The sequence below is a fragment of the Hypanus sabinus genome, chromosome 14, assembly GCF_030144855.1.
Source record: "Hypanus sabinus isolate sHypSab1 chromosome 14, sHypSab1.hap1, whole genome shotgun sequence".
Lineage (NCBI taxonomy): Eukaryota > Metazoa > Chordata > Chondrichthyes > Myliobatiformes > Dasyatidae > Hypanus > Hypanus sabinus.
This window is the reverse complement of record NC_082719.1, coordinates 15826818-15854101: the sequence shown is the minus strand read 5'-3', so window position 1 is coordinate 15854101 and position 27284 is coordinate 15826818. Positions and strand designations below refer to the sequence as shown.

At 41.2% G+C, this 27284-nt stretch overlaps 1 protein-coding gene across 2 annotated transcripts in view; it reads left to right on the top strand.

Annotated features, from left to right (window-relative positions):
- Nucleotides 1-27284, top strand: part of ank2b (ankyrin 2b, neuronal) — an 801710-nt gene that overhangs the window by 343038 nt on the left and 431388 nt on the right. Inside the window, exon 1 of one of the 2 annotated variants that reach the window (XM_059988792.1) lies at nt 268-870. The exons of the other annotated variant lie outside the window; for it this stretch is intronic. Within the exon in view, the coding sequence (XP_059844775.1) occupies nt 724-870 (147 nt within the window). The 5' untranslated portion in view covers nt 268-723. Of the gene's footprint in view, nt 1-267; nt 871-27284 lie in introns of those variants that run through there. 2 annotated transcript variants of the gene reach the window in all.

Genomic DNA, 27284 nt, shown 5'->3' with positions numbered 1-27284 from the left:
GCACTATCCAGACGATCCATGGATTGAGACGTGTACTACATTATGCATACAAGCTCTAAAGTCATACTTAATTAGGGATTTGCTTAAGATTATTGAGGAGAAGAAAACCATATGAACTGAAAAACAAATAGTCAAAAATAAAATCATTACAAGTACCAACATATTTCCTCTCATCACACACCTATCTGTTACTGTACAATTGCTGATTGCAGAAATCCATCTTCAGGAAAAGATCAGCTTTAAATGAGAAGAAAAATATCTAATGCTCCAGCAGAGAGACAACAGCACAGTCATTAAAACAGACTGCACCATTTCTCAGCACGTATGAGGTGTAGCTAAGCTGCAAGGTTCTTCCTCCCCCTCAATTTCCATTAATATGAGTCCTGCTTCCTCTAGTCGGGAGATACAGTGAGTCCCAGGGCCCAGAAGGCCTTCTGACGGTTTGTGCTCAAGGATGTGTTCTAAGTCTGTTGCCTTATTACCTATTGCAGATCTACGGAGAGCTGGGTTCAAACTTGCTTCATATTCTCTGGGAGGATTATGTCTATGGATCTAAATTGTGTTTTGAATTAAGAATACTGCAAGTGTTTTATTTAGGGGGTGACCTTTTCAACAGGATTGCAGACCTTGATTCCTGCCTCTTTTGGTCTGTCCTTGCCAATAGTCTCTGGTTGGGCTGACTTGAATTTTTAAAACCAGGACTCTTCGTGTTTTCCTTCTGTAATGGCTCATGCTGCAGCTCACCTTAAAAAAGCCCGGGATCTTGAGCATGAAGAAAAGGAGAAGGAGAAGGAGAAGGAAAAAGCAAGAGAAAGGGAGAGGAAGAGGCAATCAAGAAGAAGCAGTGAGCAGTTAGGTCGTAAACGCAAGGTATGGCACCTTACCAAAAATATAGAGTTCCTCACTGTTTAAAAACACCTGCTATATGTGACTTGACTCAGCAATGCTTATAGATGCACTACATTGTGGAGACCTTCATCCTCTTGAAATAGCACTAAATTGATAAAATTACTATTTTCAGTACCTATCAATAGATTCTCTTTGCAAGATACCATACCAGCTTTAAGTAACTGGATTAGATTGTTTTTAGCTCTCTTTTATTCATATTGCATCAGTGGTTTGCTTCTGTGCAGTTCTTATGCTGCTGCGTCTCTTAGTGCTGTCTAAATGTGGGTATGTGAACGTATGTATGTTTCAGAATGTGAATCCTCTATCACCAGCATGTACAGAGATACGGGCTGCCAAAACCCCTTGCAGCAAATTGCACCCGCAATAAACTGCCCAGTTGATTTGCTGTGCTGAGGGACTCTCATCATGCACTACAATTTTCAGATAATGCTGAAGGATATTTTAAATAAATATTTGTCTTATTTGTGACATCTAACATAAATACTTCTCTACATAATGCAGTTATTGATTCTAGTTACAGTTTTTTATTTGATGACATTATATTGAATTATCCAAAATGGAATTAAAAGTGACTGAGATAGTACAGTTTAACAGGACAGTTCAAATGCTGTTCTGCAGTAGAAATCTCTTGCTGTTCAGGAACACTGAAATTCATTATGTGGGACTGCTGCAAAATGGAAATCTCGCACTTTCCATTTCTGACAGCCAAAGACAGTAATGTTTGTGATTCTGAGTTAGCTGCAGTGACAAACATATTGAGATTTGGAAATGCTTCAGCAAAATTCTAAACACATGCCATGATAGGCACTGTGATAGAGTGTTTAGATGTTTGGCAATTGATCAAAATGGTTTTTGAGCATGTTTAATACAGAAATATTTTGCAGAAATGTTTTGATGAATGATTGATTCAATATCTCAGATATATTTCAAAAATCACACTTATTCCAAAATACTATTTAGTATGGCAAATCAATTTTCATTTGTTTCAAATTAATTAAAATTAAAGCTAGTAAAAATTACGGGAACTTCTACATTTTCAATGTTTAAAAACATGTATAATTTAATTTAGTTAATGTTGATTTTTGCAGTTAATAAGCAGTTCATATATTTGTACTATGTTGTATGTCGGATATTAGAAGAATCTATAAATCAATTTGGTGCATCCAATGATTCCTTTCAGTATGGGGATTTATTTCTGAACAGCGCCACTGCAGGTAAAGTGCTTAGTGATGATTGGTTAGGGAATTATTTCCAAAGCAAAACTTGTTCAAAACTGTAATACTGTTTAAAATGGTAAATATTGCAGAGATTTTAATGAAATAAATCTGTCTTTTGTAGAATCATGTGGAGAAAATTGGTTCATTAATTGAAAATAAATATTAACATTGCACCTGTGCATACATGTACTTGTGCATTTGACAATAAACTTCGACTTCTGACTTTGACTTTTAAATTGAAACATTTTTCAATTAACTGTAGTTTAAGTTATTTAATATTACTTTCTACTTATTTTCACAAGTAATTATGTGTACCAATATTTAAAATATTATTTTAAAATATTAATAATAAATAGTAAGTTTTGATTTGTTCTTATGGAAAATAAAAGCTAATTCGGAATAGCATTTAATGTTGTGATCCTGCAGTTTTCGTTACTGAGTTAGGGAAGTCATTGTCAAACTCAGAATTATGACCCATCCCAAATTACTTTGAGAATCAATCAATCCTTCCAATTGAAGTGTTTGTTCATTTATTTATCGATACAGCATGGAACAATAACAGGCAATGATATAACCCAACAAAAGTAAATCCTCTAACATACACAGAATACACAATGCCAATTCCAATACCACTGTCAATATCCTGAGGGTTATCACTGGCTAGAAATTGAACTGGAGTAGCCATATCTACAATATCTACAGCAGGCTAGGAATCCTCCTAACTCCCAACTCTCCTCCTAACTCATCAAAGCCTGTCTCCCATCTACAAGACACATTGGCTGAGCAGGAGAAGCACACATCCCTTGAAAGAATAAAAAACTTTGCTGTGGGCTCACTAATTCCAAGATTTAGATCTAGTGGTGAGGGGGAAAGGCATCAGTGCAAAACTGGATTTCCAAAATATGATATGCATTTGTTTGTTCTGCACAAATCATACGTAAAAATTATATGCATATGTTTAGAAATATTGCATTGATCTTCACTGAATGGGAAAGTAGACCTCATTTTCTGTTGCAATTCACTTTCACAAACAAAGACATCAATGTGCAGGTCTTTGTTTTGCACACACAAAGGAGCAAACCACATTCAGGAGCAAAATGTAAATCAAAATCAGAATTAGACCTTAAGACATAGGAGCAGAATTAGGACGTTTGGCCCATTGAGTCTGCGCCACCATTCAATCATGGCTGATCCTTTTCCCCCTCCTCAGCGCCACTCCCTGGTCATCTTGGATAAGTACATAAGTTTCAAAAATAGAGGGCTATGGGTAATGCTAGGTAATTTCTAAAGCAAGTACATGTTCAGCACAGCATTGTGGGCCTGTATTGTGCTTTAGATTTTCTATGTTTCTATCTCCTTGTTACCTTTGATGCCATGACCAATCAACAACCTATCAAAGCTCTGTCTTAAATACACCCAACCCACAGCTGCCTGTGGTAATTAAGTCAATGAAATCACCCCTCATCCTTGTGAATCTCCTCTGAACCCTCTCCAATGCCAGCACATTTTTTCATAGATGAGGAATCCAAAACTGTTCACAATACTCAAGGTGAGGCCTCGCCAGTGCTCATAAACCTCAACATCACATCCCTGCTCTTATATTCTAGACCTCTTAAAATGAATGCTAACATGACATTTGCCTTCCTCACCACTGACTCTACTTAGCCTTTAGGGTGTTCTGCACAAGGCCTCTGAAGTCTCTTTGCATCTCAGATGTTTGGATTTTAACCCTGTTTAGAAAATAGTCTGCACATTTATTTCTACTGCCAAAGTGCATGGTCATGCACTTTCCAACCTCGTATTTCATTTGTCACTTCTTTGCCCATTCTCCGAATATGTCTAAGTCTTTCTGCATCCTGCAGTTCAGAAGATATTTCAGTGGAGTTCTGCATAGGTACGTTCCAGTGAGACAGGGAAAGGATGGTAGGGTACAGGAACCATGGTGTACAAAGGCTGTTGAAAATCTAGTCAAGAAAAAAAAGAAAAGCTTTTCCAGTGGGTTGTGTGTTTAAGTCTGTGCTAAACTATTGTCCTGTAAAGTGATTATGATACATGGTTATGGATGCTGCAGGGGTCGAGCGGTGGTGTGAACCCACGGGGTTACTGTTAACGAATGACTGTGTGTTGAGCACTGGAACTTATCAAATTGGATAAGTTGCCGGTACCAAATGAGATGTACCGCAGGCTACTGTGGGAGACAAGGGAGGAGATTGCTGAGCCTCTGGCGATGATCTCTGCATCATCAATAGGGAAGGGAGAGGTTCCGGAGGATCAGACGGTTGCGGATTTTGTTCCCTTATTCAAGAAAGGGAGTAGAGATAGCCCAGGAAATTATAGACCAGTGAGTCTTACTTCAGTGGTTGGTAAGTAGATGGAGAAGATCCTGAGAGGCAGGATTTATGGACATTTGCAGATATATAATATGATTAGGAGTAGTCAGCATGGCTTTGTCAAAGGCAGGTTATGCCTTATGAGCCAGATTGAATTTTTTGAGGCTATGACTAAAGACATTGATGAAGGATGAGCATTAGATGTAGTGTATATGGATTTCAGCAAGACATTTGATAAGGTACCCCATGCAAGGCTTATTGAGAAAGTAAGGAAACATTGAATCCAAGGGGACATTGCTTTGTGGATGTAGAACTGGCTTGCCCATAGAAGCAAACAGTGGTTGTAGATGGGTCATATTCTGCATGGAGGTCAGTCACCAGTGGGGTGCCACAGGGATCTGTTCTGGGACTCTTACTCTTCATGACTTTTATAAACGACCTGGATGAGGAAGTGGAGGGAAGGGTTAGTAAGTTTGCTGATAACACAAATGTTGGAGTTGTTGTGGATAGTGTGGAGGGCTGTTAGAGGTTACAGCGGGACATTGATAGGATGCAAAACTGGGCTGAGAATTGGCAGATGGAGTTCAACCCAGATAAGTGTGGAGTGGTTCATTTTGGTTGGTCAACTGTAATGGCAGAATATAGTATTAATGGTAAGACTCTTGGCAGTGTGGAGGATCAGAGGGATCTTGGGGTCCAAGTCCATAGGATGCTCAAAGCAGCTGCGCAGGTTGACTCTGTGGTTAAGAAGGTGTCTGGTGTATTGGCCTTCATCCATCATGGAATTGAATTTAGGAGCTGAGAGGTAATGTTGCAACTATATAGGACCCTGGTCAGATCCCACTGGGAGTTCTGTACTCAGTTCTGGTTGCCTCACTACAGGAAGGATGTGAAAGCTATAGAAAGGGTGCAGAGGAGATTTACAAGGATGTTGCCTGGATTGGGGAGCATGCCTTATGAGAATAGGTTGAGTGAACTCGGCCTTTTCTCCTTGAAGCGACAGAAAATGAAAGGTGACCTGATAGAGGTGTATAAGATGATGAGAGGCATTGATCGTGTGGATAGTCAGAGGCTTTTTCCCAGGGCTGAAATGGTTGCCACAAGAGGACACAGGTTTAAGGTGCTGGGGAGTAGGTACAGAGGAGATGTCAGGGGTAAGTTTTTACTCAGAGTGGTGAGTGCATGAAATGGGCTGCCTGCAACAGTGGTGAAGGCAGATATGATAGGGTATTTTAAGAGACTTAGATAGGTACATGGAGCTTAGTAAAATAGAGGGCTATTGGTAAGCCTAGTAATTTCTAAAAGTAGGGACATATTCGGTACAACTTTGTGGGCTGAAGGGCCTGTATTGTGCTGTAGGTTTTCTATGTTTCTGTGTTACTCTAAGGACTGTATGCTGCTGTTGTCTTTGTTTCAATGTTGAAGTTCTTTGTTATATCTCTGAAATTGTCATTATTAAATTCATCACCATTATCACTGACTACTTTCCCAGGTGAGTCATGTACACTGATCCAGGAATGGATGAAGTTGTTAATATCTCTGATGGTCCCTTTTGTATTTACAATTCTACCAGCGCTGAACTGTGTGAACTCATCCATGATGTGGAGATACCACACTCCTTGCTCCAGTTCATGGAGGTCTATGGCTACTGCTTCATTGTATTCAGATGCTGGTGTCAGACCAACCATAAGCTTGTACTTTCCAAACTTCCAAACTGTCAACTATCTGCTTTAAAATGGAATAATAATCTGCAGCTTTGTTTCCTGAACTCCTGAGCAGTTTCTGAAATCTATCAATTGAAGTGTGTCAAAACTGCTTCTGAAGTTTGAGCAATACTTTGCGTTTCTCATCTGTGGTCATGTTTTGTGTGACAGTTAGTACTTCATTCTGACATTGATTCTCAGTAATGTCCTTATCTAGAATGTTCACACAGTAATCCCCTAAACTGGTGATTCCAAGAGACCCTGGCTGTTGAAACATTGTTGCTTGATCATTCTCCATATCCAATACTGACCCATTTTCTTTAGGGAAGTTTTAAAAGTAATGAAATGTTCCCTATACCACCTTTATTTTGATGTAACATTTTGTCCACCCTATATTTGCGGGAATTTTCACTCTTGTTAGAATGTTCAATCTTTCAGTCTCCAAATTTGAATGCTTTGTAACTGGGTGTACCTGACTTAATTCTGGTTTAGTTCATATAAATAGCTTTCAAGCCATTTTACTCTGCACACTGTGCGTGTGCATGCTGGATCAATAACCACTTATATTAAAAATTCTATCATCAAAATCTCTGCCACAGATGTCTCTGCATTGGTAAGTGATTTCTTTGCAAACAATGTAATATGACATTCTTCTACATCTTCAGATTTGTTATTTTCTTCAGTTGGCCTCGCTTGTTTGGTTCTTTGCGGTCATTTCCTTGCCCAGTGCTTTGACCAAATACTTTGACAAACCACACATTTCGATCTCCTGTTGTACTTATTTAGTGGATTTGCGCCAGGTAATGCTACCCTTGTCTGGTCCCTCTGGAACCTACGCTTACTGTACTCTTGTTTTAACTCAGTGAAGTATGCCATTTCCTGACTCAAACTCATTCCAACTATTGTCTTTGTGACCTTTTCTCTAAAAATTCTCCAGTGTCAATTTCATAGATGTAATTTTAAGTTTTGTTCATGCGGTCTGTCCTTTATGTCTCGACAAGCAGTGTTCAACAATTAAAAAGCTAATACTGCATCAGGAAGTTCCATTTTCTATTTCTCGCATGTAAATGTACTTATGTTCAAAATCAATAATATCACCCATATTACTAGAAATGTCTGGAAATTTTGTCAAAGTCTGAATATGCTTTAAAAATCAGATCCTTTTCTTTCCTCAGAAAAACTGTCAAGTGTAGTCATACCATCATCTTTACTCAAGTGTTCCACTGAAATTTCCATGGCCGCCTCTCTTGCTCTTTCTGAAAGCGACAGTAAACTGCAAGGGCCTGCTTATTCTTCTCAGGCTTCATAACACAAGTCCATACTCCAGTTTCATTTTTTCAGCTTTCATAAGGCTTGCTCTTGTCAAATGCCAGTAGTATATTATAGTTGAAAATAATCCCTTGCTGCCACTGTTAACACTCAAACAATAAAGACAATGTTTGTTTTTATTTAAGCAACTTTACTTTATCTATATCCATTCAATACATGAGGGCCACCATCATTATACCCCAATCCCCCTTCAGCCCTTGTGCACAAGCCCATAACAGGGAAAGTGCACATGCCACATAGCCGAAATGAACAGAACTCAGAAAGTCAAGGGAATGCACACCAGTCCTCATTGAGAGATTGGCAGTGGAAAGGGTGAGTAGTTTCAAGTTGCTGTGTGTCAGCATTTCTGAAGATCTATCCAGAGTCCAGCATGCCAATATGATTACAAAGAAGGCATGACAAAGGTTACATTTCTTTATGAGTTTGTCACCAAAATCACTGACGTCCCCAGCATCAAGGAGACCTACAAAAGGTGATGCCTGTAAGGGCAGTATCCATCATTAAGGACCCGCATCACTCAGGACGTGCCTTCTTTTCATTGCTACCACCAAGTAGGAGTTACAGGAGCCTGAAGACACACACTCAATGCTTTTTGAACAGCTTCTTCCCCTCCCCCATCAGATTTCTGAATGGATAATAGACCCATATATACAGTGATGAGAGAAGTTTGTGAACCCTTAAGAATTTTCTCTATTTCTGCATAAATATGACCTAAAATATGATCTTCTGCAGGGCTGAAATGACTAATATGAGAGGGCATAGTTTTAAGGTGCTTGGAAATAGGTACAGGTGGATGTTAAAGGCACATTTTTCACACAGAGAGTGGTGGGTGTGTGGAATGCACTGCCAGTGACAGTGGTAGAGGTGGATATAAAAGGATCTTTTAAGAGACTCTTAGGTAGGTCCATGGAGCTTAGAAAAATAGAGGGCTATGCAGTAGAGAAATTCTAGACAGTTTCTAGAAAAGGTTACATGGTCGGCACAACATTGTAGGCCGAAGGGCCTGTAATATCCTGTTAATTTCTATGTTCTAAAATGTGATTAGATATTCATGTAAGTCCAAAATCTAGATTGAGAACCCAATTAAATAAATACACAAAAACATTATATTTGTTCATTTATTTATTGAGAAAAATGATTAAACATTGCATGTATTTGTTGGAAAAGGTATGTGAACCTTTGCTTTCAGAAACTGGTGTGACCCTCTTGTACAGCAGTAACTTCAACTGAACATTTCCAGTAACTGTTGATCAATCCTGCACATCAGCTTGGAGGAGTTTTAGGCCATTCCTCCTTAGAAAACTGCTTCAGCTCTGGGAGTTGAATCTGGAAGTTGGTTTAAATTTAACCAGAACTTTTTTTATAGCAAAAATCAAATAATTTGTTGGAAACCATGACAGTACAATTCTTAAGTATAATTTACTGTACATACAGATACACACCTTATGATGCAGCACACTCAAAATGCTGGTGGAACGCAGCAGGCCAGGCAGCATCTATAGGAAGAAGTACAGTCGACGTTTCGGGTCGAGACCCTTCATCAGGACTAATGGAAAAAGAGATCATAAGAGATTTGAAAGTGGGATAGTGGGATGGAAGACCTGAAAGGAGAATACGGGGTGGGGGGGGGGTGAGGGAATGAAGTTGATTGGCAAAAGGGATACAAGGCTGGAGAAGGGGGAGTATCAGAGGATGGAAGGCCTTGAAAGACAGACAGGGGGAGGGAAGCACTTTATGATGCTTTCTTTTGAAGGGAATTCACCCTCAAATGCTGCTGTGGTTACTGAAATCTTGGAAAAAAGATCCTCTACAGCAGCTGAAAAATAAAATAGTTTATGTCAGGCTGAGAAACTGATATCATTTACGTAGTTAGTCAGTAGTGTCCATGGGCAGTAATATGGCTCTGAAGATTTCAAAGTAAGGCTCTGTGTTCCCACTAGAAACCCTTCCATTCTGGCTCTGGTTTCATATTGTTGCATGACTTGCTTTTCTGAAAAAGATGCAAGGGTCATTGGTACATCAATTTTTAATCAAAATTTGCTCTTGGTTGTAACAGGATTGATGTGCTGGCATATTTTATTAATGGCACATTAGTAGTCGTTCAGAAAGCCGTCAAATAGATACAGTGCCTATAAAAAATGTTCACCCACTGATCCCCCAGAAGTTTTCATGTCTTATTTTTTTACAGCACTGAATCACAGTGGATTTAATTTGGCTTTTTTTGACACTGATCAACAGAAAAGGTCTCTTCTGTGTCTAAGTGAAAACAGATCTCTACAAAGTGATCTAAATTAATGACAAATAAGACCGTAAGACATAGGAGAAGATTTAGGCTATTCAGCCTATCGAGTTGCTCAGCTATACCATCATGGCTGATCCCGGATCCTACTCAACCACATATATAACCATATAACAATCCAGCACAGAAACAGGCCATCTTGGCCCTCCTAGTCCGTGCCAAACCCTTAATCTCACCTAGTCCCACCTACCCGCACAGCCCATAACCCTCCACTCCTTTCCTGTCCATATACCTATCCAATTTTACCTTAAATGACACAACTGAACTGGCCTCTACTACTTCTACAGGAAGCTCATTCCACACAGCTATCACTCTTTGAGTAAAGAAATACCCCCTCGTGTTTCCCTTAAACTTCTGCCCCCTAACTCTCAAATCATGTCCTCTAGTTTGAATCTCCCCTACTCTCAATGGAAACAGCCTGTTCACGTCAACTCTATCTATCCCTCTCAAAATTTTAAATACCTTGATCAAATCCCCCCTCAACCTTCTACGCTCCAATGAATAGAGACCTAACTTGTTCAACCTTTCTCTGTAACTTAATTGCTGAAACCCAGGTAACATCCTAGTAAATCGTCTCTGCACTCTCTCTAATTTATTGATATCTTTCCTATAATTCGGTGACCAGAACTGCACACAATATTCCAAATTTGGCCTTACCAATGCCTTGTACAACTTTAGCATTACATCCCAACTTCTGTACTCAATGCTTTGATTTATAAAGGCCAGCGTTCCAAAAGCCCTCTTCACCACCCTATCTGCATGAGACTCCACTTTCAGGGAACTATGCACAGTTATTCCTAGATCTCTCTGTTCGTCTGCATTCCTCAATGCCCTACCATTTACTCTGTATGTTCTATTTGGATTATTCCTGCCAAAATGTAGAACCTCACACTTCTCAGCATTAAACTCCATCTGCCAACGTTCAGCCCATTCTTCTAACTGGCATAAATCTCCCTGCAAGCTTTGAAAATCCACCTCATTATCCACAACACCTCCTACCTTAGTATCATCGGCATACTTACTAATCCAATTTACCACCCCATCATCCAGATCATTTATGTATATTACAAACAACATTGGGCCCAAAACAGATCCCTGAGGCACCCCGCTAGTCACCGGCCTCCATCCCGATAAACAATTATCCACCACTACTCTCTGGCATCTCCCATCTAGCCACTGTTGAATCCATTTTATTACTCCAGCATTAATACCTAACGACTAAACCTTCTTAACTAACCTTCCATGCGGAACTTTGTCAAAGGCTTTGCTGAAGTCCATATAGACTACATCCACTGCCTTACCCTCGTCAATATTCCTCGTAACTTCTTCAAAAAATTCAATAAGGTTTGTCAAACATGACCTTCCACGCACAAATCCATGCTGGCTACTTCTAATCAGATCCCATCTATCCAGATAATTATAAATACTATCTCTAAGATTACTTTCCATTAATTTACCCACCACTGATGTCAAACTGACAGGTCTATAATTTCCATTAATTTACCCACCACTGATGTCAAACTGACAGGTCTATAATTGCTAGGCTTCCTTCTAGAACCCTTTTTAAACAATGGAACCACATGAGCAATACGCCAATCCTCCGGCACAATCCCCGTTTCTAATGACATATTAAAGATCTCCGTCAGAGCTCCTGCTATTTCTACACAAACTTCCCTCAAGGTCCTAGGGAATATCCTGACAGGACCCGGAGATTTATCCACTTTTAAATTTCTTAAAAGCGCCAGTACCTCCACCTCTTTAATTGTCATAGGTTCCATAACTTCCTTACTTGTTTCCCACACCTTAGACAATTCAATATCCTTCTCCTTAGTGAATACCGAAGAGAAGAAATCATTCAAAATCTCTCCCATCTCCTTCGGTTCCACACATAGCTGACCACTCTGATTCTCTAAGGGGCCAATTTTATCCCTCACTATCCTCTTGCTTTTAATATAACTGTAGAAACCTTTCGGATTTACTTTCAACTTATTTGCCAAACCAACCTCGTATCTTCTTTTAGCTTTTCTAATCTCTTTCTTAAGATTCCTTTTACATTCTTTATATTCCTCGAGCAATTCCTTTACTCCATGCTGCCTATATCTATTGTAGACATCCCTCTTTTTCTGAACCAAATTTCTAATATCCCTTGAAAACCATGGTGCTCTCAAACCTTTAACCTTTCCTTTCACCCTAACAGGAACATAAAGATTCTGTACCCTCATAATTTCACCCTTAAATGACCTCCATTTCTCTATTACATACACCTGCCTTCTCACTATATCTATTGACTTCTGCTTTAAATATTCCCACGGACTTGACCTCCAGCTCAGTCTGTGGCAGAGTTTTCCACAGATTCACTACTCTCTGGCTAAAAAAATTCATGCTTACTTCTGTTCTAAAGACTCACCCCTCAATTTTGAGATGGTGGCCTCTAGTTCTGGATACCCCCACCACATGAAGCATCCTCTCCACATCCACCTGATCTTGCCCTTTCAACATTCGGTAGGTTTCAGTGAGAGTCCACAAGCACTCACCGAAATTCCATTGAGTACAAGCCCAAAGCGGCCTTCAGCCCCTCATATGTTAACCCTTTCATTCCCAGAAACATCCTAGTGAAACTCCTCTGAGGGTTGTTTCCTCAGCCCTACATACTCCTCCACCTATCTTATGTATCATCCACAAACTTTGCCACAAAGCCATCAATTCCATTATCCAGTCATTGACAAACAATATGAAAAGTAGCTGTCCCAATATTGACCCCTGAGGAACACCACTAGTCACCAGCAACCAAACAGAAGAGGCCCCATTATTCGCACTCACTGCCTTCTGGCTGTTATCCATTCCTCTATCCATGTCAGTATCTTTCCTATAACGCTGTAGGATTTTATCTTGTTAAGCAGCCTCATGTGTGGCACCTTGTCAAATGCCATCTGAAAATCCAAGTAAGTGACATTGACTGCCTCCCCTTTGTCCATCCTGCTTGTTACTTCGTTGAAGAAGAACAACAGATTTGACAAGTAACCTGCTCTGGAAGCTATCTAGAATTTCCCTACCGCAAAAGCCCACTGTGTTTCTAAGCTCCATGTACCTTTCTGAGAGGCTTTTAAAAGACCCTATTGCATGTTTCCACCGCTACCACTGGAAGAATATTCACACACCCACAATTTTCTTTGTGAAAAAATTACCCCTGATATCCAAGCATCTTAAAACTATGCCCCCTCGTGTTAGCCATTTCAGCCCTGGGAAAAAGCCATTGGCTATCCACATGATCAATGCCCCTCATCATCTTATATACCTCTAACAGGTCACCTCTCATTCTCCATTGCTCCAAGGAGAAAAGGCCAAGTTTACTCAACCTATTCTCATAAGGTACACTCTCCAATCCAGGCAAAGTAAACCTCCTTTGCACTCTCTCTATAGTATCCACATCTTCCTGTAGTGAGATGACCAGAATTGAGCACAGTACTCCAAGTGGGGTCTGACCAGGGTCCTATATCTGTAACATTACCTCATGGCTCTTGAACTCAATCCCATGGTTGATAAATACCAACACACTATTCTTAACAATGCTGTGTCCTATGGACATGGAGCTCAAAATCTCACAGATCCTCCATACTCCCAAGTATCTTACCATTTCTGTTACATTCTGTCTTCAAATTGGACCTTCCAAAATGAACCACTTCACAGTTATTTGGGTTGAAGTCCATCTGCCACTTCTCAGCCCCGTCCTGCATGCTATCAATATCCCGCTGTAACCTCTGACAACCCTCCAGACTGTCCACAACACCCCCAACCTTTGTGTCATCAGCAAAATATAATAGCCCACCCTTCTACTTCATCCAGGCCATTTATAAAAATCACAGAGAGGAAGGGTCTCAGAACAGATCCCTGAGGAACACCACCTTCATGCTAAATATGAACCATCTACAATAACTTTTTGCCTTCTGTGGGCAAGCTAATTTTGGATCCACAAAGCAAGGTCTCCTTGGATTCCATGCCTCATTACTTTCTGAAGGAGTCTTGCATAGGGAACGTTATCAAATGCTTTACTGAAATCCATATACATTGCATCCACTGCTCTACCTTCATCAATGTGTTAGGTCACATCCTCAAACATAAGTGTGAGGTAGTTCATTTTGGTAGGTCAAATATGATGGCAGAATATAATATTAATGGTAAGACTCTTGGCAATGTGGAGGATCAGAGTGATCTTGGGGTCTGAGTCCATAGGACACTCAAAGCTGCAGCATAGGTTGACCCTGTGGTTAAGAAGGTATGTGGTGCATTGGCCTTTATCATCGTGGGATTGAGTTTAAGAGATCCAAGATGGCGGCGCGACGCAGCTTGCAGCGGCCACTCCGGAACTGATTAACTGTTATTTGTGAAGTGGGGTGCTGTGCGCAATCATAATCAATTGAAAACTGATGTGGGAGCACAGAGGAACATCAGGAACACCTCCAGGAAGACCTTCTTCGTTGCTGCTGTGAGGTCCAGGACTCTGCTGGGAAGAACAGGCCCCCAGTCCTCAGGGTCGCATTGCCGATGGCTGTTGGCGGGGCCGTCTTAATACACTTGGCAGAAGATGGTGCTCGGAGAAGCTGTGCCGGAGGGGACGGTCGTCGGCTTGGAGGTTCAACGGACTCGGAGACCACTGCGGTCAGGTCGCTTTCAGTGTGTGCTGCGTCTGTGGTTTCGACAGAGCTTTCGTTGTGTGTTGTGTCTGTGAGGCTGAGTTGGGCGGCACCTTGGAAGTCCATAGCAGGGGTACTCACTTCTGCTGCCGGCGTGGGATGGCGAGTGTGTCAGGACCCTGGGGACTTGTGGAAACTGTGTGGTGATTTCTTTTGAACTTATAGTCCTTTAACATCTTTGGACTATTTTTGCTGTGCCCATGGTCTGTTTTTTTTTATCAATTATGCTATTGCTTGCACTGTTGTATCTATGTGGTTTTGTGCAGGTCTTGTAGCTTTAGTTTTTTGTCTTGTTTTTGTCTGGTGGATTTGGAGCTCCTTTCCGGGGAACGTGCTAAGACGGTAACACAATATTACTATGCAGCAGCCTCTTCGGACTCTGGATTGGGGATTGCCAAATGTTATGTGGATTTTCTGCTGCAGTCTGTTTTGTCATATGCTTTTGTGATATTATTCTGGGGGAATGTTGTCTCATTTTTTAACTGCGTTGCAATTGTGGTTTCTAAATGACAATAAACTGAAACTGAAGAGCCGAGAGGTAATGTTGCAGCTATATAGGACCCTGGTCAGACCCCACTTGGAGTACTGTGCTCATTTCTGTTCGCCTCACTACAGGAAGGATATGGAAACCATAGAAAGGATGCAAAAGAGGTTTACGAGGATGTTGCCTGGCATCAGAGGAGATGTCGGGTAAGTTTTTTACACAGAGAGTGGTGAGTGCGTGAAATGGGCTGCCGGTGCAAGCGGATACGATAGGGTCTTTTAAGAGACTCCTGGATGGATACATGGAACTTAGAAAAATAGAGGGCTATGGGTAAGCCTCGGTAGTTCTAAGGTAAGGACGTGTTCGGCACAGCTTTGTGGGCCGAAGGGCCTTTATTATGGTGTATGTTTTCTGTGTTTCTAGGATATGAAGATTGGTAGAGGAGCAGATAGTGCTGAGGAAGCAGGTAGGCTGCAGGAGTTAGACAGATTAGGAGAATGTTGGAAAATGCATGGTCATGCTCTTTGGTACTAGAAATAAATGTGCATATTATTTTCTAAATTGGGAAAAAAATCCGAAAATCTGAGAGGTGAAGGGACTGGGAAGTCCCTATGCGAAACACTTTAAAGGTTAACTTGCAGGTTGAATTTGTGGTGATGAAGGCAAATGAAATGTTAGCATTCATTTCAAGTCTTTAATACAAGTGCAGGGATGTGATACTGAGGCTTTATAAGGCACTGGTGAGGCCTCACCTTGTGTATTGTGAAACATTATGGATTTCTCAACTGAGAAAAGATGTGCTGGCATTGGAGAGATTCCAGAGCCAGTTCACAAGGGTGATTCTGGGAATGAAAGAGTTATCATATGAGGAATGTTTGATAGCTCTGTGTCTGTACTCGCTGGAATTTAGAAGACTGAGGGGAATCTCATTGAAACTTTTTGAATGTTGAAAGGCCTTGACAGAGTAGATGTGGAATGGATGTTTCTCATGGTAGGGGAGACTAGGACAAGAGGGCACAATCTCAGGTTAGAGGGGCATCCATTTAAGACAGAGATGCAGAGAAATTTCTTCAGCCAGAGGATGGTGAATTTGTGGAATTTGTTTCCACATGCAGCTGTAGAGATCAAGTGATTGGGTGTATTTATGGCAGAGATTGATATCTTCTTGATTACACACGACATCAAAAATTATGGGAAGAAGGCTGGGGAGTGGGGTTGAGGAGGGCAGAAAAGGATCAGCCATGATTGAATGGTGGAGCAGACTCGATGGTCCAAATGGGCTAATTCTGCTCCAATGTCTTATGGTGTAAAAATTGAGGCTACGTCCACACTAGACCGGTTACGGATTATCCGGTGTAGTGTGGACGTAGCCTGAGTGCTTGTGCAGGAACTGAACCAGTGAGGGAGGCCACCAAGAGAGCTGTGACAACCGTAGAGGAGTTCCTCACTTCAGTGGCTGAGATGGGAGAGTCTGCAACATACAACAACTGTTGTCTGAGGACTTCATCAGTCACAGCTTTATGGGAGAATGGCAAGGTAAAAGCCACTGTTGGGGGGAAAAAAAATCTCACATGAAATCTCGGCTAGAGTTCATTAGAAGGCATGTGGGAGAGTCTGATGTCAGCTGGAAGAAGGTTCGATGAAACCGAAATTGAGCTCTTTGACCATTAGACTATACGCTATGTTTGATGTAAGCCAAACACTCCACATCATCAGAAGCACACTATCCCTACCGTGAAGCACGGTGGTGGCTGCATCATGCTGTGGGGATGCTTCTCTGCAGCAAGGTCTGGAAGGCTTGTGAAGGTAGAGGGTAAAATGATTGAAGTAAGATGCAGGGAAACCCTGGAGGAAACTGTTGGCCAGAAGAAACTACAGTCTAATCAAGGACAGGGGAAGCAGATAAATCAAATGTCTTTGTTTTCCCCATTTTGTGCACTCTGGGATAATCTAATTAGAACAATTGAAAGTGGGCACAAGGAACTGCAGGTAATGATCTGCTCAATCTGAGACTATTCTCAGAGAATATGTGAAATGCCAGACTTACCAAAGAAGCAATCTGTAATCGTTAGACTCTGACTGTGTTACATAGAACATAGAATACAGGCCCTTCGGCCTACATTGTTGTGCCGACCCTCAAACCCTGCCTCACATATAACCCCCCACCTTAAATTCCTCTATATACCTGTCTAGTAGTCTCTTAACACTAGTCTCAGACACTAGTGTGTCTGCCTCCACCACTGACTCGGGCAGTGCATTCCACGCACCAACCACTCTCTGAGTGAAAAACCTTCCTCTAATATCCCCCTTGAACTTCCCTCCCCTTGCCATAAAGCCATGTCCTCTTATTCTGAGCAGTGGTGCCCTGGGGAAGAGGCACTGGCTGTCTACTCTGTCTGTTCCTCTTAATATCTAGTATACCTCTATCATGTTTCCTCTCATCCTCCTTCTCTCCAAAGAGTAAAGCCCTAGCTCCCTTAATCTCTGATCATAATGCATACTCTCTAAACCAGGCAGCATCCTGGTAGATCTCCTCTGTACCCTTTCCAATGCTTCCACATCCTTCCTATAGTGAGGCAACCAGAACTGGACACAGTTGCTTCATTTAACTGGTGTAAGCCAGTCAGTGTTGAAAGGCTCAAATATGCAAGGCAAAACCATCAAACAATGTTGGTTTTAGCCCCGTACAATGACCAGTAAGAAGGTGACTCAGGTAGAACAGGTGACCTTGAGCTAATGGGATTGAGATCCAATGGTTCAGTTGACCAAGAACAGTATAACACTCAGGAGCTCCCCAAGTGTGTGCAGGGGTGATAATTCTCCAGCAGCCTGAGACCAACCATCACAGATAAAGAGGACCCCACGGACACATGGAGATTGGGACCATGAGGAACGCCTGGCCAGCGTATACTCTTTTCCCTGGTATTGCCTTTTCTCTTCATTGACTCTTCATGGAAGGTCAGGGATTCTGGTAGGGAGCACACAGTTGATATTTTGAGACCCCTTGTGCTTTTTAGTTGAAACAATATAAGTTACTTGTTGGTAAATACCAATTCTCTGTACCTCACTGATCATTATTACAAAGGATGATTCTTGTAGCAAATCACTGATGTAGTCTGCAACATAACTGCGACTTGGAGGAAGATTTGTTTTCCAGCAAGATAATGTCCCCAAGCATAAAGCCAAATCTACACAGGAATGGCTTAAAAGCAACAAAGTTAAATGTCCTGCAGTGCCAAGGCAGAGTCCAGGCATCAATCCAATTGAGAATTTGTAACTGGATATAAAGAGGGTTGTTCATTCATGATCAACATGCACTCTGACAGAGTTTGAGCAGTTTTGTAAAGAAGAATGGGGAAAAATTGCAGTGTCCAGATGTGCAAAGCTGTCCACATAGACTCAAGGTTATAATTGCTGCCAAAGGTGCATCTAATAAATACTGCCTTGAATTATGCAATCAGTTATTGTTTAATAACTCTAAATAATTTAGATCACCTTATTGAGATCTGTTTTCACTTTGACACTGTTGATCAGTGTCATAATAGCCAAATTAAATCCACTGAGAGTTAATGTTGTAAAACAATAAAACAAGACAACTTTCAAGGGGATGAATACTTTTTGTAAGCACTGTGCTTGAGTTTGGTTTTAATTGAAATCTTCTGAATTTCATAGTAATGCCATTCAATGGGGAACTGTTTGTTCTAAATGTACTGATAATGGAGATGAGATGACACTGCTAGCCAATTTATGTAGGTACAAAAAACAAGGAGCAAATGATAAATCTAAAGTATTTGGAGAGTTAAAATTAAGTATGGATGCAGTTGCTTTATGAAGAAATTTATGAAGTGGGCCATTGCATCTGCCTTCACTACTTTGCTGGATCCTATCTACCTTACAAAACATGAAAACATACATCCACGATATTCTTTTGCAAGGCTATGTGGTGGCTGTGTGGTAAGAAGTCAACTGACTTCTTACACCAGAAGACATTAGGAGCAGAAATAGGCCATTCAGCCCTTTCAGTCTGCTCTACCATTCCATCATGGCTGATCCTGGATCCCAGTCAACCCCATTCATCTGCCTTCTTGCCATATCCTTTGATGCCCTGATCGACCAATAAACGATGAACTTCCACCTTAAATATATGCATGGACTTGGCCTTCACCACAGTCTGTGGCAGAGCATTCCATAGATTTACTACTCTCTGGATAAAAACATTCCTCCTTGTCTCTGTTCTAAAGGGTTGCCCATTTATTTAGAAGGTGTGCCCACTAATTCTGGATCTCCCCACCACAGGAATCATCCTCTCCCCATCCACCCTATCTAGTTCTTTCAATGAATTCTTCTAAATTCCAGTGAGTACAGGCCCAACGCTGCCAAACGCTGCTCATGTGTTAACCCCTTTGTTCCTGGAATCATCCTAATGAACCACCTCTGGATTCTCTCCAATGACATCACATCCTTTCTGAGATATGGGGCTGGATACTCCATGAGCGGCCTGACTGGTATCTTATAAAGGCTCAGCATTACCTCCTTGCTTTTACATTCTATTCCCCTTGTAATAAATGCCAACATTGCATGTGTCTCCTCTACCATAGACTCAACCTGTAAATTAACCTTATGGGAGTTTTGCACAAGGGCTCCCTCTGCACCTCTGATGTTTGATTTTTACCAAATACATTATCATACGTGTTCTTTTTTAGATTTAGTTGTACACTGGTTTTGTGGGTTCTGAGATGACTGATGACTCACACATGGTGGCTTGGATAATGGACTACTTGACAGACAGACCTCAGTATGTGCGGTTGGGAGACTGCAGGGGACCATGCTCTCTCCGGTCCTGTTCACCCTGTACACATCAGACTTCCAATATAACTCGGAGTCCTGCCACGTGCAGAAGTTCACTGATGACACGGCCATAGTGGGGTGTGTCAGGAATGGTCAGGAGGAAGAGTATAGGAAACTGATACAGGACTTTGTGATATGGTGCAACTCAAACTACCTGCGTCTCAATATCACCAAGACCAAGGAGATGTTGGTGGACTTTAGGAGACCTAGGCCTCATATGGAGCCAGTGATCATTAATGGAGAATGTGTGGAGCAGGTTAAGACCTACAAGTATCTGGGAGTGCAGTTAGACAAGAAGCTAGACTGGACTGCCAACACAGATGCCCTGTGCAGGAAAGCACAGAGTCGACTGTACTTCCTCAGAAGGCTGGCGTCATTCAATGTTTGTAGTGAGATGCTGAAGATGTTCTATCGGTTAGTTGTGGAGAGCGCCCTCTTCTTTGTGGTGGCATGCTGGGGAGGCAGCATTAAGAAGAGGGACACCTCACGTCTTAATAAGCTGGTAAGGAAGGCGGGCTCTGTCGTGGGCACAGAACTGGAGAGTATGACATCGGTGGCAGAGCGGAGGGCGCTGAGTAGGCTACGGTCAATCATGGAAAACCCTGAACATCCTCTGCACAGCACCATCCAGAGACAGAGAAGCAGCTTCAGCGGCAGGTTGCTGTCAATGCAATGCTCCTCAGACAGGATGAAGAGATCATTACTCCACAACGCCATTCGGCTCTACAATTCAACCACCAGGGGCAAGACATGTTAAGTGCCGGGGTTAGGACTGAGCTTAAGTTACCACTCAATGCACTTTAGTAAACTATTTAAGAACTTTTTAAAAGCTATTTATTAATGCTTTTTGGGAGGGTGATTTTAGATGCATATCATATTTATACTGAGTTAAATACTGTATGTAATTAGTTTTGCTATAATAAGTGTATGGGATACTGGAAAAATGTTGAATTTCCCCTTGGGGATGAATAAAGTATCTATCTATCTATCTGTCTGGTATGGCAAGTGCAGACTCTTCCACAGATGTGGCAGAAGGTGCCTGATGGGATGAATGGATCAGTAGTTGTGAGGTGGGTGTGTTCCTTTTGCCATTTACACATGTTGGATGGCAGAGATGGTAAATCAAGCTCCTGTTTCACAATTCCAGAGACCTAACTCCAGTCTTGAGGTTGCACATTCTCTCAGTGCTACCTTGCCCACATTTCTGCCACCAAGAGGAAAGTCAAGTACTGCATTCAACTTTTACACTTCTTACCCTTTTATAAAGCAGGTTGATATTCCTTGTGGAGGATGGTCAGAAGTTTTGCGTTCAGAACTGGAAGTTAAGTAATGAATTTGCATATCATAGAAGTAAACAAATTCTGACAGGGCTAAACAAAGTGGATGCATGTTCTTTCTGCTGGATGAGGGGTAGGGCGAAGAGTGATGATCTCAGGATATGGAGTGAAACCTTTCAGCTCTTTACAAGGTTTTCCAGAAGGCTTTCAACTAGATTTTATTGGAGACAACTGCTAGGAAAACAAAAAAAAGGTGAACAATTGATATAACAGGGGACTGGTGAGACGAGAGAATGACAAGCTTTTTAGTTAGAACAGATGTGATAGTTGGGTTTTGCATTTCACCATCTGTGCTGATGAAATCCCAGATTTACCAGCTAGTTCAGTGAGACCCTGATATTTCTGGCTCTTAAACTTAGAAATATCTGTCAGACGAGGCCATTGATTCATAGAGCACTTCCACACAGTCCTTGCCGAATGCCTATTCTGTATAATCTCATCGACCTGCACCTGAAATGAAGATGGAGGCATGCATAGTCACAGCAGCTGCTTTGGGTCCAACCAAAGGTATAATTGTTTTGTGCTCAATGGCTTTCTTACAATTGCAAGACACTGCTGGATCTTTAAAAACATCAAATACTACAGGTTTACCCTATCATCATGTTGCTGAGTATTGGAGGAGCTGGATTTGTTGCTGCTACAGGAAAGCATTGGAGTCTGAGCTTGTAGGCAGTGTGGAATTTAATAAATGCTGTGAATGACTGTCTTGGATGTTTTTGTGATCGCAAAACCCTATTGGATGTTGGTATTGCAAAATATTGCAAGTCTGGTTCACTGATTCATTTGCAAGATTGACAATGGGAGGGTTGCATGTAGCACAGACCAGCCCTCATGCTGCAGGGTTGCCTATTGCAACTGCCCTAGGGAGGAGATGCCGGAGGTGGTGTGGCACCATGTCCATGCTGTGTTGGGGGTTGGCAACTTGCATCGACACAGTGCTCTATTGTTTGTTCAGTGGATTGCATTTGTTTACTGCTGCTCTGGTGCATGATGGTTGGACTGTTGTGGGCTTATTTTTGACTATAGCATGCCATGCACCATTAATCCATAGGTCATGACACTCGGCTATATTTTTTATGTGTAACTGTATATTTACTGCTATCATCATTACAGCATATGTGCTACATGTGCCTTGTGCTGTGTATGACTGTTTTGCACCTTGGTACCAGAGGAAAACTGTTTTATTTGGCTGTATTTATGGGTATTTTTGTATGGTTGAATGATAATTAAACTTGAACAGACCAATTAAACTTCAACTTAACCTAGCCCTCCATACCTCTGCCATCCTTTGATAGATGACACAATTGGGACCAATGCTTTACTGCAAAAGTTTCATGGGGAGTTTTGTGAATGGATAGTTTTGGCTTGCTTTATCTCATTATGTCAGCCACTCAGGATCTTACTGCTTATTTATTGGGCAGACTGTGCTTTTGAGATCAGTCTTGCAAATTTGAGGAGGGTACACTGAGTATGGGCAGTCTGGGAAAATCCAGTTCTTTTAGTGTATTCTGTAGTTTCAAGCTCATATGTCAGTTTTCTGAATTAATATTGAAGTATTTCAATCCGCAAAACAATATTTAAAGTCTGGAATTTTCCAGCATATTCCAAAGGCTTAAAAGTCATTGTTAAATTGGGACCACTTGTTAGGACAATAAATGTTGCTGTGAAATTTTAGCATTACATAGAAAACAGTCTTTCTTTGAGAGTCACGTCAAAGCAGGTTGAGTTTAATGCCAGAGTCACACCAGGCTGGATTCCTTGCAGTGGAATGGGACTCATTTTCTGAGTTTTGTTATTATCCTTTCTTTCTGAGGTATACTTCAGTGTAAGATTTGATTCATTCTACATGTGGTTTAAATATAAAAGAAAATTAATTAACATTTTTTGTGCTAATTAATAGTTCCATTGTCCACATTGACCATTTGCTCGGTCATCTGCGAGAAGTACAGAACTGACAGCTTTGAGATCAAGTCAGGGTGTAGCAGTGGTGTTGCAGAGAATTAGGTTTGTGGATTTGGTAAAGAAGACAGATGACATCAACTACGGGGAAGATTTTAACTTGATTAACAAAACAAAGACAAAAACACTTAAGACATTCACTAAAACATTCAGCTTACAAAGATATTCATCTACTTGTGTGCACTATCTTCAAAATCTTTCTGCAGCACTGGTTACATGATTGTCGGGTGAACCCCAAAAGAACGACAGCTCTACACGCGCTATGTTTAGACGCTAGTGCTACTTTGATACAGGAATCCTGTACCATGGTTCCAGAAGTAGCCAATGGAAGGGCTTCAAACAGTCCAATCAATAACTAACATGGTTGTTGTGGTTTTCCACTGCAGATACAGTAGTGGAAAGTGGTAGCTGCAACAGAAATACAACCTCTATAAATAACACCTAAGGATTAAGGCAGATCCTAATGCGCATAGACTAGTTTCATTCCTGCTTCATGATGCTTCTGCTGTAGTGTAGTGGATGATATTGCCTTTACTTGTCAAGAGGTGTCAGTGGTGGGTAAATTAATAGAAAGTATTCTTAGAGATGGTATATATAATTATCTGGATAAAAAATGGGTCTGATTAGGAACAGTCAGCATGGATTTGTGTGTGGAAGGTTATGTTTGACAAATCTTATTGAATTTTTTGAAGAGGTTAGGAGGAAAATTGACGAGGGTAAAGCAGTGGATGTTGTCTATATGGACAACACAGAGGGTTAGTAAGGTTCTGCACAGAAGGTTAGTTAGGAAGGTTCAATCATTAAGTATTAACATTGAAGTAGTAAAATGGATTCAACAGTGGCTGGATGGGAGATGCCAGAGAGTAGAGGTGGATAACTGTTTGCCAGGTTGGAGGCCAGTGACTAGTGGTGTGCCTCAGGGATCTGTATTGGGTCCACTGTTGTTTGTCATACATTAATGATCTGGATGATGGGGTGGTAAATTGGATTAGTAAGTATGCAGATGGTGCTAAGGTAGGTGGCGTTGTCAATAATGAAGTAGGTTTTCAAAGCTTGCAGAGAGATTTAGGCCAGTTAGAAGAGTGGGCTGAATGATGGCAGATGGAGTTTAATGCTGGTAAGTGTGAGGTGCTACATTTTGGTAGGACTAATCAAAATAGGACATACATGGTAAATGGTAGGGCATTGAAGAATGAGTAGAACAGAGTGATCTAGGAATAATGGTGCATAATTCCTTGAAAGTGGAACCTCGTGGATAGGGTTGTGAAGAAAGCTTTTGGTATGCTGGCGTTTATAAATCAGAGCAATGAGTATAGGAATTGGGATGTAATGTTAAAATTGTACAAGGCAGTGGTAAGGCCGAATTTGGAATATTGTGTGTGTACAGTTCTGGTCACCGAATTATAGGAAAGATGTCAACAAATTAGAGAGAGTACAGAGAAGATTTACTAGAATGTTACCTGGGTTTCAGGGGATGTTTGAACAAGTTAGGTCTTTATTCTTTGGAGTGTAGAATGTTGAAGGGGGACTTGATAGAAGTATTTAAAATTATGAGGGGGATAGATCGAGTTGACGTGGATAGGCTTTTTCCATTGAGAGTATGGGAGATTCAAACAAGAGGACATGAGTTGAGAGTTAAGGGGCAAAAGTTTAGGGGTAACATGAGGGGGAACTTCTTTACTCAGAGAGTGGTAGCTGTGTGGAACAGGCTTCCAGTTGGAGTGGTAGAGGCATGTTCAGTATTGTCATTTAAAGTAAAATTGAATAGGTATATGGACAGGAAAGGAAAGGAAAGGGTTATGGGCTGAGTGTGGGTCAGTGGGACTAGGTGAGAGTAAGCGTTCGGCATGGACTGCAAGGGCCGAGATGGCCTGTTTCTGTGCTGTAATTGTTATATGGTTATATAAATTCATTATCAAAATACATAAATACCATGTACAACCCTGAGATTCATTTTCATGTGGGCATACTCAAACAATCCATAATGGAATAGAATTCTAATAGAATATCAGAATAATAACCATAGTAGAATCAATGAAAAGAGATTTGTCTTTTGTTCAACTGGTGTGCGAAAGACAACAAACTGTGCAAGTACAGAAAAAGAAATAATAACTAAATAACCAATAGATATCGAGAGTATGAGATGAAGAGTCCTTGATAGGTTGTGGAAACATCTCACTGATGGGGCAAGTGAAGTTGAGTAAAGTTATCCTCTTCGGTTCAAGAGCCTGATGGTTGAGGGGTACGAACTGTTACGTTATAACTGGTTGTGCAGGTCCTGGGGCACCTTCTTCCTGATCACAGCAGTGATCAGAGATCATGTCCATAAGACCATTAGATATAGGAGCAGAATTAGGCCATTCAGCCCATCGAGTCTGCTCTGCCATTTCATCATGGCTGATCCTGGATCCCACTCAACCCCATATACCATAAAATCCTTTGATGTCCTGACCTATCAGGAAATTATCAGCTTCTGCCTTATATATACCTGCCACAGTCCTGGTAGAACGTTCCCTAGATTTACTACTCTGGCTAAAAAAAATCCTCCTTGCCTCAGTTTTAAAAGGTCACCTTCAATTTTGATATAGTGTATCTGGATACCCCCACCATAGGAAAATTCCTATCCTCTCCATGTCAACCCTATTGAGTCCTTTCAACATTCGATAGGTTTCAATGAGATTCCCCCGCATTCTTCTAAATTCCAGTGAGTACAGGCCCAAAGCTGCCAAGTGCTCCTCATTTCTGGAATCATCCTCGTGAATGTTAACCCCTTCATTCCAGGATTTAACCTCGTGAACTTCTTCTGGACTCTATCCAATGACAATACATCCTTTCTGAGATATGGGGCCCAAAACTGTTGATACTACTCCAAGTGCAGCCCGACCAGTGTCTTATAAGGGCTCAGCATTATCTCCTTACTTTTATATTCTATTCCCCTTGAAATAAGCTTTGCATTTGCCACCTTTTTTCTGCAGACTCAACCTGTGAATTAGCCTTCTGGAAGTCTTGCACCAGGGCTCCTAAGTCCCTCTGCACCTCTGGTGTTTGAACCACCTCCTGCTGCAATTGCATTACTGTACTTCCTCAGTGCTACCTACACCTAGATACACCTCTTTGTATCATCCATAAACTTTGCCACAAAGCCATCAATTCCATTATCTAAATCATTGACCCACAATGTGAAAAATAATAGCTGGAATACTGACCCCTGAGGAACTCCCATTGTGGTCTTTTGCTGTAGTAGCCCATCCCCTTCAAGGTTGGACATGTACATTGAAAGATGCTCTTCTGCACACTGCTGTTGTAATGTTTGGTTATTTGAGTTACTGTCGCCTTCCTGATGAACCAATCTGACCTCTGGCCTCTCTCATTAACAAGGCATTTTCACCCACAGAGTTACAACTGTCTGGATTTATTTTTGTTTTTCACACTGTTCTCCGTAAACTCTAGAGACTTGTGTGTGAAAATCCCAGGTGATCAAAGTTCGAAGAACATTTATTATGAAAGTATGTATAAATTATATCACCTTGAGATTTGTCCACTTACAGGCAGCCAAAAAGCAAGAAACCCGAAATAACCCAATTTTAAAAAAAGACCGACACCCAATGTGCTGAGAAAGAGAAAAGATAACACAAATCATGCAAACAATAGAAGCAAGCAACAGCATTCTGACAAACCAAATTTAGTCTATAAACCCAGATACTCAATCCACCTTGTCTGATAACAGCAATCATTCTATGCTCAAAGTCACTTGGATCATGTTTCTTCCCAATTGGCCTGACAATGTCTGCATACTATTATGCTTTAAGTTGCTGTGAAATGACTGCATGATTAGATATTTGCATTAATGTGCGGGTATACCTAATAAAGTGGCTTTTGAGTGATTGTACGCTGTACTCTGCCTCAAAAATTCATTTGTTTAGTATTTGTTATACTAGATAAATTTCCAGTCACTTACATTCCTCAAGATACAGTTCATCATATTCTAGTGATTGCTTTTGGGTTTTTTTTAGGTTAAATTGATGAAACATGCCAGCCTATGCTTAGTGCTGGGTTCCAAATGGGAAGGCTGCTGATTTACACGTGTAAGAACCTTAATGCTTCTGTGGACAGCTGCAAAAATGCCTCTGTGTCAAGTTTCTAGTGGTACTTTTTTTGGTGCAGGACACAACCGTACA